Raw genomic sequence first — 13,240 nt, 5'->3', positions numbered from 1 at the left:
CGTGTCTTAGCATTTGCTCTACCTCTGCCCTCCACTGAAGAAGTCTCTAATGGCTCATCTTAGTCTTAACAAGGCGTTGGGGTTTTAGGAGCTCTCCTGGTTTTTTTCTGTTAAAGGAGTTTTCCCCATACGTGTTGCTAGGGGGGACAAATTGCTGGGTACTTAAGAAAAACAAACCCCACCATTGGGGTGGGGGCATCTGGCGACTCTTTTGTTTCACCTGGGTGTGTGGGCAGTCGGTCTCCAGCGTTTGGACAGAGAGGGAAGCTGCTTTCGTCGGCTGCTTTTTTTTCCTTCTGCTGGAGAAGCCCCGGGATCCCAAAGCCGGCCTTCCCTGTCCCGCTGGGAGCCAGCCCATGGCTGCCCTGCCCCGCTGTTGCTTCGAGCCTTCGCTGCGTTGTGGCCGTGCTCGCCCTGCCTGCCCAGACCTCCGGGGGGTTCCCCATTTGGACACATCTCGTCTGCCACCTGGGATTTGTGCTCATCTCTGCCGCTCCAGCCTGCCGTTCCAGCCTGCCGTTCCTGAGAGCCCGGGATCGGCTGCCCAGGGGTTTGTGAGGCCTTTGTCCCATCCCTTCCCGGGATCCCAGGGCACCGGTGCCGCGTGCTCCCCGAGCTCGCTCCGGAGCGCCCCCTGCAGCCGCGGGGGAACCATCGCACCTGCCCTGCTCACCGGGAGCCGCCAGCGCCCCTGCCGGCTGCGAGCGGAACTGCACCCGAGGGGAAAGGGCCTGACAGCCGAGAAGGCTGGCACTGGGTTTGTGTTTGCTGTCACTGCCAGAGTTATTGCTGTTTTGTTTGACTGGTTATACACATATAGATATATAATAGTAAAGAACTGTTATTCCTATTGCCCACATCTTTGCCTAAAAGCACCTTGATTTCAAAATTATAATAACTCGGAGGAAATGGGGGTTGCATCTGCCATTCCAAGGGAGGCTTCTGCCTTCCTTAGCAGACACGTCCTTCAAACCAAGACACAAGGTTAATATCAAATCTTTAACTTAAATTCTTCCTAGCTTGGTATTAAGTTTTTTTGCCTTCTCAAATGCTTAATTTTGTTTTCTTGGTATTACAGGTGAAGTGCCACATACACCACAGAAAACACCACAGGAATCAGATGGCAATTCCTGCTCTGAAACAATAACCAAAAATAAGGATTGGGATACCCTGATCTGTCCTAAAGGTGGATGGTGCTGCAGGAGGCAGGGCGAGGGTGTCGGAGCAGACTGACCCGGGAACCACCTCCCCACGTTTACTGACACCGAATCCACCTTCATGGAGAACCCTTTCCCTACACCGGGTGACCTGAGCAGCCACCAGGGCAGGTCACCCTCCTCCCTCAGCTCCCCCAGCCCTCACAGCCCCGCCATCCCCCTCAGGCCCCCAGTCCCCTCAGCCTCCCAGTGGCTCCCAATCCCCCCCAGTCCCGCCATCCCCCTCACGCCATCGCTCCCGTAGGATGTGTCCAGCTGAGGCCCGGGGGTGACACCCTGAGGGAGGGTCTGGGGTAAAAAGGCAGGAAATGGGAGCTCAAGTCCGGTGAGGAGTGGCTGAGGGAGCTGGGAAAGGGGCTCAGGCTGGAGCAAAGGAGGCTCAGGGGGGACCTTGTGGCTCTGCACAGGTCCCTGACAGGAGGGGGCAGCCGGGGGGGTCGGGCTCTGCTGCCAGGGAACAGGGCCAGGAGGAGAGGGAACGGCCTCAGGCTGGGCCAGGGGAGGCTCAGGGTGGGCAGCAGCAGCAGGAATTTCTTCACTGAAAGGGCTGCCCAGTCCTGGCACAGGTGCCCAGGGCAGGGCTGAGTCCCCGTCCCTGGAGGGGTTTAACAGCCCTGTGGATGTGGCACCTGGGGACGTGGGGCAGTGGTGGTGGCCTTGGCAGTGCTGGGGAACGGTTGAACTCGGTGATCTCAGAGGGTTTTTCCAGCCTTAATGATTCTGTGATTCTAAAGCTGCATTAGCAGCCTAAGCTCGGTGAGACTGAAGCGGTACACTGCTGTGGGCAACTTTTTTTTGTTTCAAATTATGATAATTTTAAACATACTGGAGGCTGTGTGCAGCATCTTTCATCTATGGACAATTGTTTTAGCTTAGGAGACACAGAGATAGCCAAGGTCCCATAAACAAATGGCAGCACCCCAAGTTCACCTTCACAGAAGCCCAAGAGCTTAGGAGAGAAATGTGTGAACTATAACTGAAAATGGACTGGGCAGACACTCACACACCTCAGAAAGCTCAGAAATCCTTCCTGCCTGTGTCTCTCACTTTGAACTGCCTCCTGTGCAGCACTTGCAGGGTTCACAAGGCCACACATCACCTTCCTCTTCCTCTTTTTCCTCCACATCCCCAGCCGTTTTAGCGTTATCCATTAACACACCTGAATAACCCAACCATCGCCAGCCTGACCTGGCTTCTCCCTACACCGAAATGTGTGTTTATTTTGTTCAGTGGCTGCTGAGATAGCGTAGCACATCACACGAAGCCCCGGTTGTTAATTCACCAAGAATTCCCGGCAGTTGGTGCATGGATGGGGAAGGCTTTGATGTCCCTGTTTGTGCTGGGTTCAGACCCATTTCGGCAGATATCGATTACCTCAGGCTGAACATGTTGGCAACGTTGGCTTTATGTTCCTTTAGTGATAACATTTCCCTCCATGCTTAATAACCAGGAGCGTTCAGTGCCCCTCACTGGGGTGGCCAGGCTGACGTGACACTGGCCACAAGTGTCCCAGCAGCTTGTAATTTAATAAATATTATTTATAAATAATTATTTATCTTTCAACTGTGCATGGGGGAATTCTGCTGTGGTGTTTTCACACAGATAAGAAGCCAGCAGGTCACACCTGTGTCCCAGCAGTCAGCCTTCCTCTGCCTCTCTGACATTGGAACTGCTAACGATGGAAGTTAATAATAAATGGTCTTTTCTTCTAAAAATGTTGTTCATGACTAACATTGAGCAGTGTTGCTGTGGCAGAGCACCCACCACAGCTGGGACCAGCCCCTCCAGCCAGGGTCCTGCCACAGGCAGTCCCAGTGTGACCAGTCTGTCACACCTGTGGTGGCTGTGGTGGGCAGCAGGTCAGACCCCGGCCAGCCACAGTTAATGTGACTGTTTGACCACGGATCAGACTGGACTGGGCTGGAGCCCTGCCAAGGGTCAGTGGAGTCTCATCCTCGGGTCAGCAGTCAGGGATTCTCTCTGAGGGTCAGCAGCTGAGGGTCAGGCCTGAGGGAATTCCTCAAAGCTGAGCCCTCGCCTCACTGGGGCAGTGACTGCACATTCCACAGAGAGGGTACCCCTCTCCACTCTTCATAACTCTCATGTCAGTCAGGTAGTACCAATTCCATTTTGCATCACAACTCTGTATTCAAGTGTTGGCAGGGCTATAATTTCACTGATTTATCTGGTTAATAAAAAGAATCTCATTTAAATACCTTCTTTGTCTCAGTTTTACAGTCTCCTGCAAATACAGCCTCCTAAGTGGACCTTGTGTGACTGTGAGGAACAATGGTTCATGTTCCAGTGTGACACTGTCCTGTTCCCCACATTTCTAATACAAGGCCTTTAGATATCACCTGTCTGACAGGAACACCTGAGCCGAACTGTGGGAGTAGTTACCAGGGATCTGCTCAATTTCAAGATCCCTGGATGTCTGAATTGAGGACAGGCTTTCCAGGAGATTCTCTCTGGCTCCATCACAAACTGTAACTGACCTGCAGCACCATCCAGCTGACAAAGCTCAACAGTCCCACCCACCATCCTGCACAGAGGAACCACCCACACACCTACCTGGAGCAGGTGCTAGGAAAACATCAGCGAGGAGCGAGGGGATCACAGAATCATGGAATGGGTTTGGTTGGAAGGACCTTGAAGCCCACCCAGTGCCACCCCTGCCATGGCAGGGACACCTCCCACTGTCCCAGGCTGCTCCCAGCCCCAATGTCCAGCCTGGCCTTGGGCACTGCCAGGGATCCAGGGGCAGCCCCAGCTGCTCTGGGCACCCTGTGCCAGGGCCTGCCCACCCTGCCAGGGAACAATTCCTTCCCAAGATCCCATCCATCCCTGCCCTCTGGCACTGGGAAGCCATTCCCTGTGTCCTGTCCCTCCAGCCCTTGTCCCAAGTCCCTCTCCAGCTCTCCTGGAGCTCCCTTAGACACTGGGAGGGGCTTTAAGGTCTCCGTGGAGCCTTCTCTTCTCCAGGTGAACAATCCCAACTCTCTCAGCCTTTCCTCGTAGCAGGGAATCCTGCCTAACAATTCTTCCTTAGAAAGAAAACAACTTCTCCTTAAGTCATTACAGGAGAGGCTGAAGGCCCTGGTTATCCTGGGAAGGACATCCTGCAGGTTTGTTTGGAAGAGGGCAGAGATGTTCTGTGCCCTACCTGTGATTCTGATTGTGAGAAGGGATATTTTAAATCCCTAACACAACTTAATCAAGGGAAAAGGTAGTGAGTCAGCAGCCTGAAACCCCCTGGGCAAGCAGAAGAACTCCCAACACTTAGAAAGAAGGGGCCAAACCCAGCAGCACTAATATAGAGATTTTATTTCAACTGTATTGAGTTGTACAGCACATTTTGTTTGTCACAATGCCATCAAACTGATTGGAGAGTTTTTGGCCAGCACATTGTGACGCTGAAACTCACAAGAGCTAAAAGCAGTTTGGACTAATGGCCTGAATGGAAGGGCCAGCAGTACCTGGTTTCTGGCTTCCTCATCACTTGCAGTCATTCCAAACACGCGCAAAACAGGAGCAAATCCAGTCTCTTCTGCCAGGCCAATGGTCACTCTTCCATGTCCGGCAATGACTGCAAGGTACAAGGCAGGGGAGAATCTGAAGCAAGGTGCCTTCTCTTCCCAGAGCCGTGTTGGTTGTTCCCAGTATGGAAAAGAAGCAGAGTCTAATTAAGTACAGGGTCTTCAGAGGATGAGCTTCACTCACACATCAGGATTTACAAAACCAGAGGCTGGCAGTCAAAGTGCAGGAAAGGGTCCTTATTTAATTCCTTCCAACGGAGATGACAAACCATTACCACAAGATCTGGGATATCCCAACTGTGTCAAGTCCTTTGCCTTGTTAGCAGACCAATGTCCTCACAGGTCCTCCCTGCCACATACTGAGTCTCAGCACCTCATATTCTGAGGTGCAGCATATATTGGAAAGAAAACCTGCATTTCTGCAAAGAAATGCCCCACTTTCAAACTCTTCTTCCTCACTAGTATCCGCACACGCCTTACAGAGGAGGCAGGATGGATGCTCCCGGAGGGATCTAGGGATTACAAGCCCACTGAAGCCCACTTTATAAATCTTTCTTTCTCTCTAAACCCAGTTCCTTGTCCATAGGATGAGTTGGGATTCCTGCTCTCTAGTTTAAAGGAGAAGCAGAGAGGCAATTACAAGTTGGCAACTCTGAACTTTGACCGCTGTACAGGAGACAAAAAAAGTCAAATTCAAGAGGCAATTCAGGTAGCACTGGGGCAAGTCAGAGAGATTGTTTTCACCACTGAACAGATGCCACACGTCAGGGTTATCACTGCAGCGCGGCTGCACGTCCTAAAGTGAAAAGCACAGACCGTAGTGTCTACATCAGCCAGTGTCCTCCCCCACCCCCGTTTTGGTATCGATGCTTCATTCTCCCTTCTTCGGGTTACATTAAGTGCACAGAAATATATAGCAGCATTTGGACTGAAACCCTCACATACACCAGACAGCACATTCCAGGAGGTAAAACAACACATTATGGCCTATACCCTCAAGGTATCAAGTTTTCAGGATAAAGAGCAGTAGGAAGTGGAGAGCTGAGGGCAGAAAAGGGGAGGAGGAGCAACACAGGAACACGAGTTCTGTTTCCATGCCAGGAGAGGATCAGGGTGCCATTCCTGTGTTAGCACCAGGCTGTGACACGACCGCAGACAACGCAGACGGGCAGAGCAGAAGTGAAAAGCCAGTCTCCCATCTCCCCATGGTGCTGGGGGCAGGGACAAGGTCCAGTGCGACACCGATCCCAGCGGAGCCTGAAAATGGGCACAATCTGCTCGGCCCTTTTCAGCTGGAATGAATTTCTCTTCAGAGCCCGAGAGAAAATCAGTTAGTGATGGCTGAGTCTTGTTCACCAAGCTGATCACAAATCACACTCATGGAAAGAGAATCTACAGATCTGCTCCAGGCTGAGGCCCTTCCAACGCCTGCGGGACCATCGGGAGCTTGCCCTCTTCCTTCTCATACAGCAGCCTGCCTTTGGAGGGGGAGGTGGTTCTAAACATGCCTTTCTATTGCTTTGGGGGGACTTTGCACAGGCAAGAGTTGTGAAAACGTTGCTTTCCAGCCCACAAAAGGAAGAGGCTGTGATCCTCTCAGCCCTAGGTCGTCCGGGCTACAACACACAGGCCCACCGGCTCTGGGGTGGGGACACAGCAAACTCTCTGATCTGAGCTCCTCTGCTCCAGCCCGGCAGTGAGGCTGCTGCAGACAGTGCATTCGAGCTTGGTGTTCAAGTGTTGCACCAAAGGCCTTCACAGTTACCCTGGAGGCAGAGTCACCCTTCAAACCCACGAGAGAAAAGGCTGGGCTTAGACAGGTCCCTTGTCTGGCATTCAGCTGGAAGCTGTGGCAATGGGTTTCTTCATATGTTGGCTCATGAGCTCCCTGGCACGAGACACTTGGATATGGTCATAACAGGAGTTACAAACGAGGACAGGGTCATACAACTGTTGATCAGGGATGGGCAGCTTCAGATGGCAGCAGCTAGCACAGAACACATTCCCACAGTTCCTGTCAAGGAGCAAGAAAAACAGTGAGAAGAGAGCTTGGGACCACCACAGCAGAACTTCAGAAAGCACAAAGGGTCCAGGTCAGGGCAAAGCACCAGCCTGACTGAGGATTGTAGACATGTTTCTTATACTGTGGTCTGCAGTGCAAGCAAACTGCTAGCGCTGACAGGGACTCATTGCTGTCCAAGAGAGGGATCAAAGGCCTTGGAAAAATAGAAACAAGAACAATGTCGAATGGAACTCTGCAGGGAACTGATGAGGCCTGGCATGTAGTGGAAAGACCTAAAACTTTCTCCTGGGAGCTGGAGGGAACAGACCTGGCAAAGGGGCATTTTGTGACACCAGGCTGAGGAGAGGAAGGGCCCAGAGCGCTGACATTTTTACCTGCAATGGTGCCTCCGTTTGGCCAGCCAGAACTCACAGTCGCAGCTGAAGCAGTGTGAGGCCATGTGGTCTGGGACCCACCGCGTGACCTAGGGCAGACACCAGTCAGCTCCCATCTGTAACCCCCAGTGACAGCTCTGGGCAGGCTGGGGTGGCTTTGGGCCACGCCTCACAGTGAGCCTACCCCACCCGAGCCAGCAGCAGCAGAGGATGTGTCAAGGACATGGGAGGCTGCTCACTGCCTCACTTCCAGACCACTTCTGCTGCTGTGCCCACGCAGGTCAGCTGCAAAAAACATTCCCTCCCACTGCATCCCAGCTCCACGATGGGACACGCACCTCAGTCTCCTTCTTATCCACAGGCTCCCAGCTTGCTTCCGACAAACAGTCCTCACTGCGGTCAGAACAGAAATCCTCCGTGTCGCTGCCATCCGATTCCTTCAGACACGTCTGCAAAGCAAGACCAGGTCACCAATCCCCTCTGCTGCTGGGCACACGCTCCAGGGCACTCCCTGCTCTGCACACTCCATGCTGGTGAAGGGCACCCGGGTGGTTCCCGAGCACCCAGACAGGGGGCAAAGCATCCATGAGTGTCCAGGAGTTTGGCCCTTGAGCAGCAGAGATACCTCTGGGTGGATGAGGACATGGCCAGGATGGGGACACAGCTGAGGAAACAGAGGAACAATCTTGCACACCCCCTCCCAAAGGGATGGAGAGCTGTGGGTTGGAGAAGGTGTGAGGGGGTGCAGGGACCTGGCGTGGGGTGTGAGCGGCCTGTACTCACAAAGTCATCCTCGTAGTCCATGGGGGGCTCGGCCGGAGGGGCGCAGAAGTGGCGAATGTCCAGGCGCAGCTGCAGCTCCCGCACCTGCCGGCGCAGCTGCTCCACCTCCTGCTTGTAGCTGGCCTCGATCTGCCGCAGCCGGTGCTGGATCACGTCCGTGGGGAAGGGGAGTCCGTCGTCATCCAGGTAGAGAGGAGGCACAGGAGAAGGACATTTTGGTGGCATGTGCTTGGGACCAGAGGCTTGTTTCAGGTGGCAGGGCAGCCACAAACGGCTGGGCTTCCCGAAATGTGTGCCCGCATGGCCAGCACAGGCCAGGGGCTTCCCACCTTCCCTGCCGGACCACGGGCCACTGAGGCACAGGCCTGGGGCCCGCAGGGGTTTGCTGCTCAGCCTCTTGCTGCAGCAGCCATAGGAGAGGAGGTGTCTGGGTGTGGGCTCCCCATTGGGGAGCGATGTCACCATGCCTTGAAAACTGTCCCAGTTGGACCCCAGGAAGGAGAACTCGCTGCTCTGGCTCTGGGAAATGGGCTTGCGCCATTGCTCCAGCAGGACCCTCCCCGGCCGGCCAGGCTCCTCGAAGGGCACGCTACGGCCAGCATCACCTCTGCCCTTGTCTGCATCTGGGCATGGGATACCCAGGGCAGGGCCTGGGATGTCCTGAGAAGGGGTGCCTGGTGCCAGGGACTCCTGGCTGGGAATGTCTTGGTGGGTGGTGATTCTCTTGGGGCAGCCTCCTCCGTTGGACACTGTGCCAGCAGCCTTCAAAGGTTCCTGGGGACAGGTTTCCAAATGCTTTCCAGAACTGGTGGAAACCTTGTCACCATTGTCCTGTCCGGAAGGATTTGGAGCTGGACCTGTGCCATCCACTTCCTCCGTGTGTGTTCCATTTCCCTTTTCTGCCTCCACAGGGACACTGCTGGCTGGCACAGCAGCCTGGCTGCCCAGCTGCCTGCTCAGCCCTTCGTGCTCAGCACGGCTGCTGCCTTGCAGGGGAGAGTTCTCCTCCTTCTCCTCTGTAGGCCATGCCTCTCCTGTGGCCACTGCAGCACCTTCAGCCCCTTCAGTGCTGGCATGCCGGGCTTCCAAGCCCACCCGCACCTCCTGACAGTGGTTGTTCAGGTTGGGGTCACTGGATGTGCGGGTCAGAGGGCTGCTGGAGTCACAGGCTGAGAGCAGGTCATCCATAGATCTTGTCTTTGGTAATCTAGAACCCAAAAGCAAAGCAAATCTCACAATAAACCCCCCAAAACTTCCCTGGTTTCAGTCAAAACTGAGATGAGGGCAGGGAAATACTCCCCATTACAGCTCTGGGGGTGGGTGGAGAGGGGCAGTGCAGCTGCAGGAGCTGAAATGCACAACACCACAGTTTGGCCTCCTGCCTTTGAGGCGCAGCAGGGACCTCCACTCCTTCTCCAAGTAGCTGTGACACTACTACGGAGCTCTTGCTCCCACAAGGAAGATGAGAACAGCAGGGAAACGACAAGAAACTACAGGAAGGGCAGGAAGATCTGTGGGTAGGCAACACCCTGAGCCTGAAGCTCTAAGCTCCTACCTGTCCAAACACCTGCCACTGAAGTCCTGGCTCTGAGATCCAGGGGGCATGTAGATGTCCATGTCCTCCTGTCCCAGAGGATGTGGTGAGGAGGCCGGGAGGTACACGGCTGTCCAGAGGTGCAGGGCGCGCACGTGGCACACGGGATGCAGCACCTGCGACACCGCCCGTGTCAGAGCCCAACGCCAAGGGAACCCCTCCAGGCCCTCCCCAGTGCCTGCCAGGGGCAAAGCCTGGAAAGCTGGGCCAGGAACTCTACTGACCTGCTCGGATCCGGGCATATAGAGCAGGTTGTGGAAGTTCTTGTTGCCAGCTCGCAGCAGGGACCACACAGAGCACGTGCGCTTGTAGATGTTGTGCATCTCCCGCTCGCAGGGGCTGTTCCCCAGGAAGGTCCCGTAGAGGCAGGAATATGTGTGCTGCACCAGCTTCACCTGTGGCAGGAGGGGGAGCAATGCTCAGAGCCATGGGCAAAAGGGGGCTCCTGCCTACGGGGGACACATCTCCCCCTCCTCTGGGAGGGCTCATGCACTGCCTGCCCTGGGTGACCTCACTGCTTCCACACTGGGCAGGACAGGGATCACTTAAATTGAAGGGAAAGCAACACTCAGCTGATACCAAACCCATCCCTCTAGAACCAAATGACCCTCTAGAACCCTCTCCTGCATTTTTTGGTAAGACAGAGATTAACGTTTTTTTTCCTATTTTACTTTTTTTTTTCAAATGTTTCAGACCCATACAGCTCTGAGATTTGATGCAAATTGAACCAGTGCTGCTGCTGGCATCTGAATTCCCTGGGCTGGACAGGGACTGGAGAAGGGATGCAGAAAAACCACAGTATATAAACCCTTCACCATCCCCTCATGGGACAACAGTTTTAAACTAAAAGAAAACAGATTTAGATGAGATGTTAGGGAGAAATTGTTCCCTGTGAGGGTGCTGAGGCCCTGGCACAGGTTGCCCAGAGAAGCTGTGGCTGTCCCATCCCTGGAAGTGTCCAAGGCCAGGTTGGACAGAGCAATCTGGGGTAGTGGAAGGTGTCCCTGCCCATGGCAGGGGATGGATGGAACAAGATGGTTTTAAGTTCCCTTCCAACCCAAACCATTCTGGGATTCTGTGATCACATCACAATCTCCCAGGTTCTGCAGACCTCTTCTTTCAACTCCAGTACTGTAAAACATCACACCCTTCCCTCTGTCTCTGCTCACATCTGGCATAAAGGCATGTTTGCACATGTATTCCTTACCAGAAAAGCTTCATTAAATTCAAAGAGACAGGGAAATTGCTTCAGAAGCTGATGAACAGCATCCAGCCACTGGAGAAAAACTGGGCACTGCTCGTTCTGATCTTCCACCTTTTCCTGGTGTCCACAGCGATCCCCAAACTTGTGACCAAAATCCAGCCAGTCTGATTCAACAAGCACCTGGAAGCCCTGGGAATAAAAGAAAAAACAATTGCAGAGACTTTGCTGAGGACATGTGGCAGGACAAAGCAAGCCCCATCCACCAGGAAGGGCTGGGAAGGAGGCTGCTGCGGTGCCTGGTGTGGGAGCAAAGCTCAGCAGGGTTGGAGGTTTCCAGACACAAACTAACAGTTGCTGTGTCTATGCAGTAACCAGCTCGGAGAATTCAGAGTAGGGAAGCAGCTGAACTTTGAGCACAAGCTGGTATTTCCCACGGCACTTCCCCAGGCTAGGCAGAGGAGTGAGGAACAGTTCACCCAAACCAGGCAGGAAGAGAACAAGGAAAACTCAACACCCACCACAGCAGCTCAGAAACACCACTAAGCTTATTCCCAAATGCAATCCTGCTCCTTTCCATGGGGATTCCGAGACAAAAGCTGCCTTTGAACAGACGTGAATCGCAGCAGAGCGCACTCCTACCTCCATGGTCCTGTAGTAAGGATCCAGGAGAATCTTTGCCAGTGCCACAATCTGTGGAGTCCTGTCCCAGCCGTCGGAGCAGTGAACCAGCACTGGACGTCCTTCTCTGTCGACCGCACTGGAGACCAGCACTGCTGCCTTCAGCATGACTGACAGGTGCTGCAGCCACTTGGTGCTCTCCAGGGCCGAAAGCCAGCTGGAACAGAAAAAGCAAGAAAATGGTTGCTTAGCTCTCCACTGAAGCAAAAAAGGTACATTTTAACTTCTGTTTTCTTGGAGTCCTCAGTGAAAATCAGTCTTTTCTAAAACATGCCCCCCCAGAGGAGCCAGGCAGCCTGGAAAGAAGGGCAAAGAATCCAACCCTGAATTTAGTTTTTCTCAAATACAGCCACATTTTAGAAACCCCCACAGGACACACACAACCAAGTGACACTGAGACAGTGCCACAATCCCTTCTGGATTAATGGATCAAAACTAGCAGCATTCAAGCACTGTGAGCACTTTCCTATCCCTCCGTTTTCTCAGGTAGAAACCTGGGATAAAAAAAGGAAAACAGAGGGAAACCCCCCCAGGTCACTGACAGATATGGCACCAAACTCAGCTAGAGAAGGTCACTTACTTGCTGGGGTCTGGCACCTGACTGCAGACAGCACGCAGATACTGGAAGCTGTTCCGGATGGAGTGGATGTTGGCCATGCCCATGAACACGACTTCACAGTTGGGGTAATACTCTGACACGAGAGACAGAACACTCAGAGAGAGCTACAGAACATTCTGAGCTGGAAGGGACCCACAAAGGCCATCGAATGCAACTCTGCTGCTACTGCAGCAACCTCCTCCATCCCCCAGGGCAGCCGCCCTGCACACACCACTCCTGGTGTTGGTGGAGTCACTAAGGTTGGGAAAAACCTCCAGGGTTACTGAGTCCAACCATTTCCCAGCACTGCCAAGGCCACATCCACACGTCTGTTAAAGCCCTCCAGGGATGGGGACTCTTGCACTCTCCTGGGCAGCTGTGCCAGGCCTGACCACCCTTTCATGAAGAAATTTTCACAGTATCCAACCTGACCCTCCCCTGGCACAGCTTGAGGCCATTTCCACTCATCCTGTGCCTTGCTTCCTGTGAGCAAACCCCAACCCCCACCTGGCTCCACCCTCCTGTCAGGGAGTTGTGCAGAGCCACAAGGTCCCCCCTGAGCCTCCTTTGCTCCAGGCTGAGCCCCCCCAGCTCCCTCAGCCACTTCTGGTGCTCCAGACCCTTCCCCAGCTCCATTCTCTTCTCATCCTGAGGGGCACAAAACTGACCCCAGGAGTGGAGGTGCCTCAGCAGTGGCCAGATAAGGGGGACGGTCACTGCCCTGTACCACACTATTGCTGGTACAGCTCAGGTGTCATTGACCTCTTGCTCACCTGGGCACACGCAGGCCCATGTTCAGCTGCTGCCAACCAGCACCCCCAGGTCCTTTTCCACTCGGCAGCTTTCCAGCCACTCTGCCCCAGCCTGGAACATTCCAATGGGGCTGTTGTGACCCAAAAGCAGGACCCAGCACTTTGCCTTACTCAACCTCAGCTAACTGACCTTGGCCTGCTGATCCAGCCCATCCAGATCCCAGTGTAGGGACATGCTCCCACAGACCAAGTACCAAATGCTGACCTGACCCCCAGCTGTGCCCTAGGACCCACTGCCAGGCCCAAGAGGAAGATGCTCTGGGATGTTCTTGGCCCTTGGTACCTTCGCATTCGCAGCCGCCTCCCTTGGCCCTGTTGGCCACGGCTGCTGTATAGGACCTGGCATCGAGGATCAGCAGCTTCTGAGGGGTTCCCGCATTCTCCACGCCCGAACACGCCGTCAGGGACGAGTCTGCAGGGA

The 13,240-nt window shown here is 54.1% G+C and overlaps 1 protein-coding gene across 2 annotated transcripts in view; it reads right to left on the bottom strand.

Annotated features, from left to right (window-relative positions):
• Window positions 1-4,524: 4,524 nt before the first annotated feature.
• MTMR4 (myotubularin related protein 4) overlaps window positions 4,525-13,240 on the bottom strand; it is a 56,993-nt gene continuing 48,277 nt past the window's right edge. For both annotated transcript variants that reach the window (XM_048324435.1, XM_048324433.1), the window contains 10 exons: window positions 13,103-13,231; window positions 11,990-12,101; window positions 11,371-11,566; window positions 10,735-10,920; window positions 9,752-9,922; window positions 9,489-9,643; window positions 7,934-9,140; window positions 7,489-7,599; window positions 7,151-7,239; window positions 4,525-6,767 (listed from right to left, as the gene is read on the bottom strand). In XM_048324435.1, coding sequence (XP_048180392.1) covers window positions 6,590-6,767; window positions 7,151-7,239; window positions 7,489-7,599; window positions 7,934-9,140; window positions 9,489-9,643; window positions 9,752-9,922; window positions 10,735-10,920; window positions 11,371-11,566; window positions 11,990-12,101; window positions 13,103-13,231 — 2,534 coding nt within the window. In that variant the 3' untranslated portion in view covers window positions 4,525-6,589. The remainder of the gene's footprint in view (window positions 6,768-7,150; window positions 7,240-7,488; window positions 7,600-7,933; window positions 9,141-9,488; window positions 9,644-9,751; window positions 9,923-10,734; window positions 10,921-11,370; window positions 11,567-11,989; window positions 12,102-13,102; window positions 13,232-13,240) is intronic.

This window comes from Corvus hawaiiensis, chromosome 20 (genome assembly GCF_020740725.1).
Source record: "Corvus hawaiiensis isolate bCorHaw1 chromosome 20, bCorHaw1.pri.cur, whole genome shotgun sequence".
NCBI classification, from domain to species: domain Eukaryota; kingdom Metazoa; phylum Chordata; class Aves; order Passeriformes; family Corvidae; genus Corvus; species Corvus hawaiiensis.
Note: the sequence above shows the minus strand (reverse complement) of the source record. Positions and strands in the feature narration are given on the sequence as shown.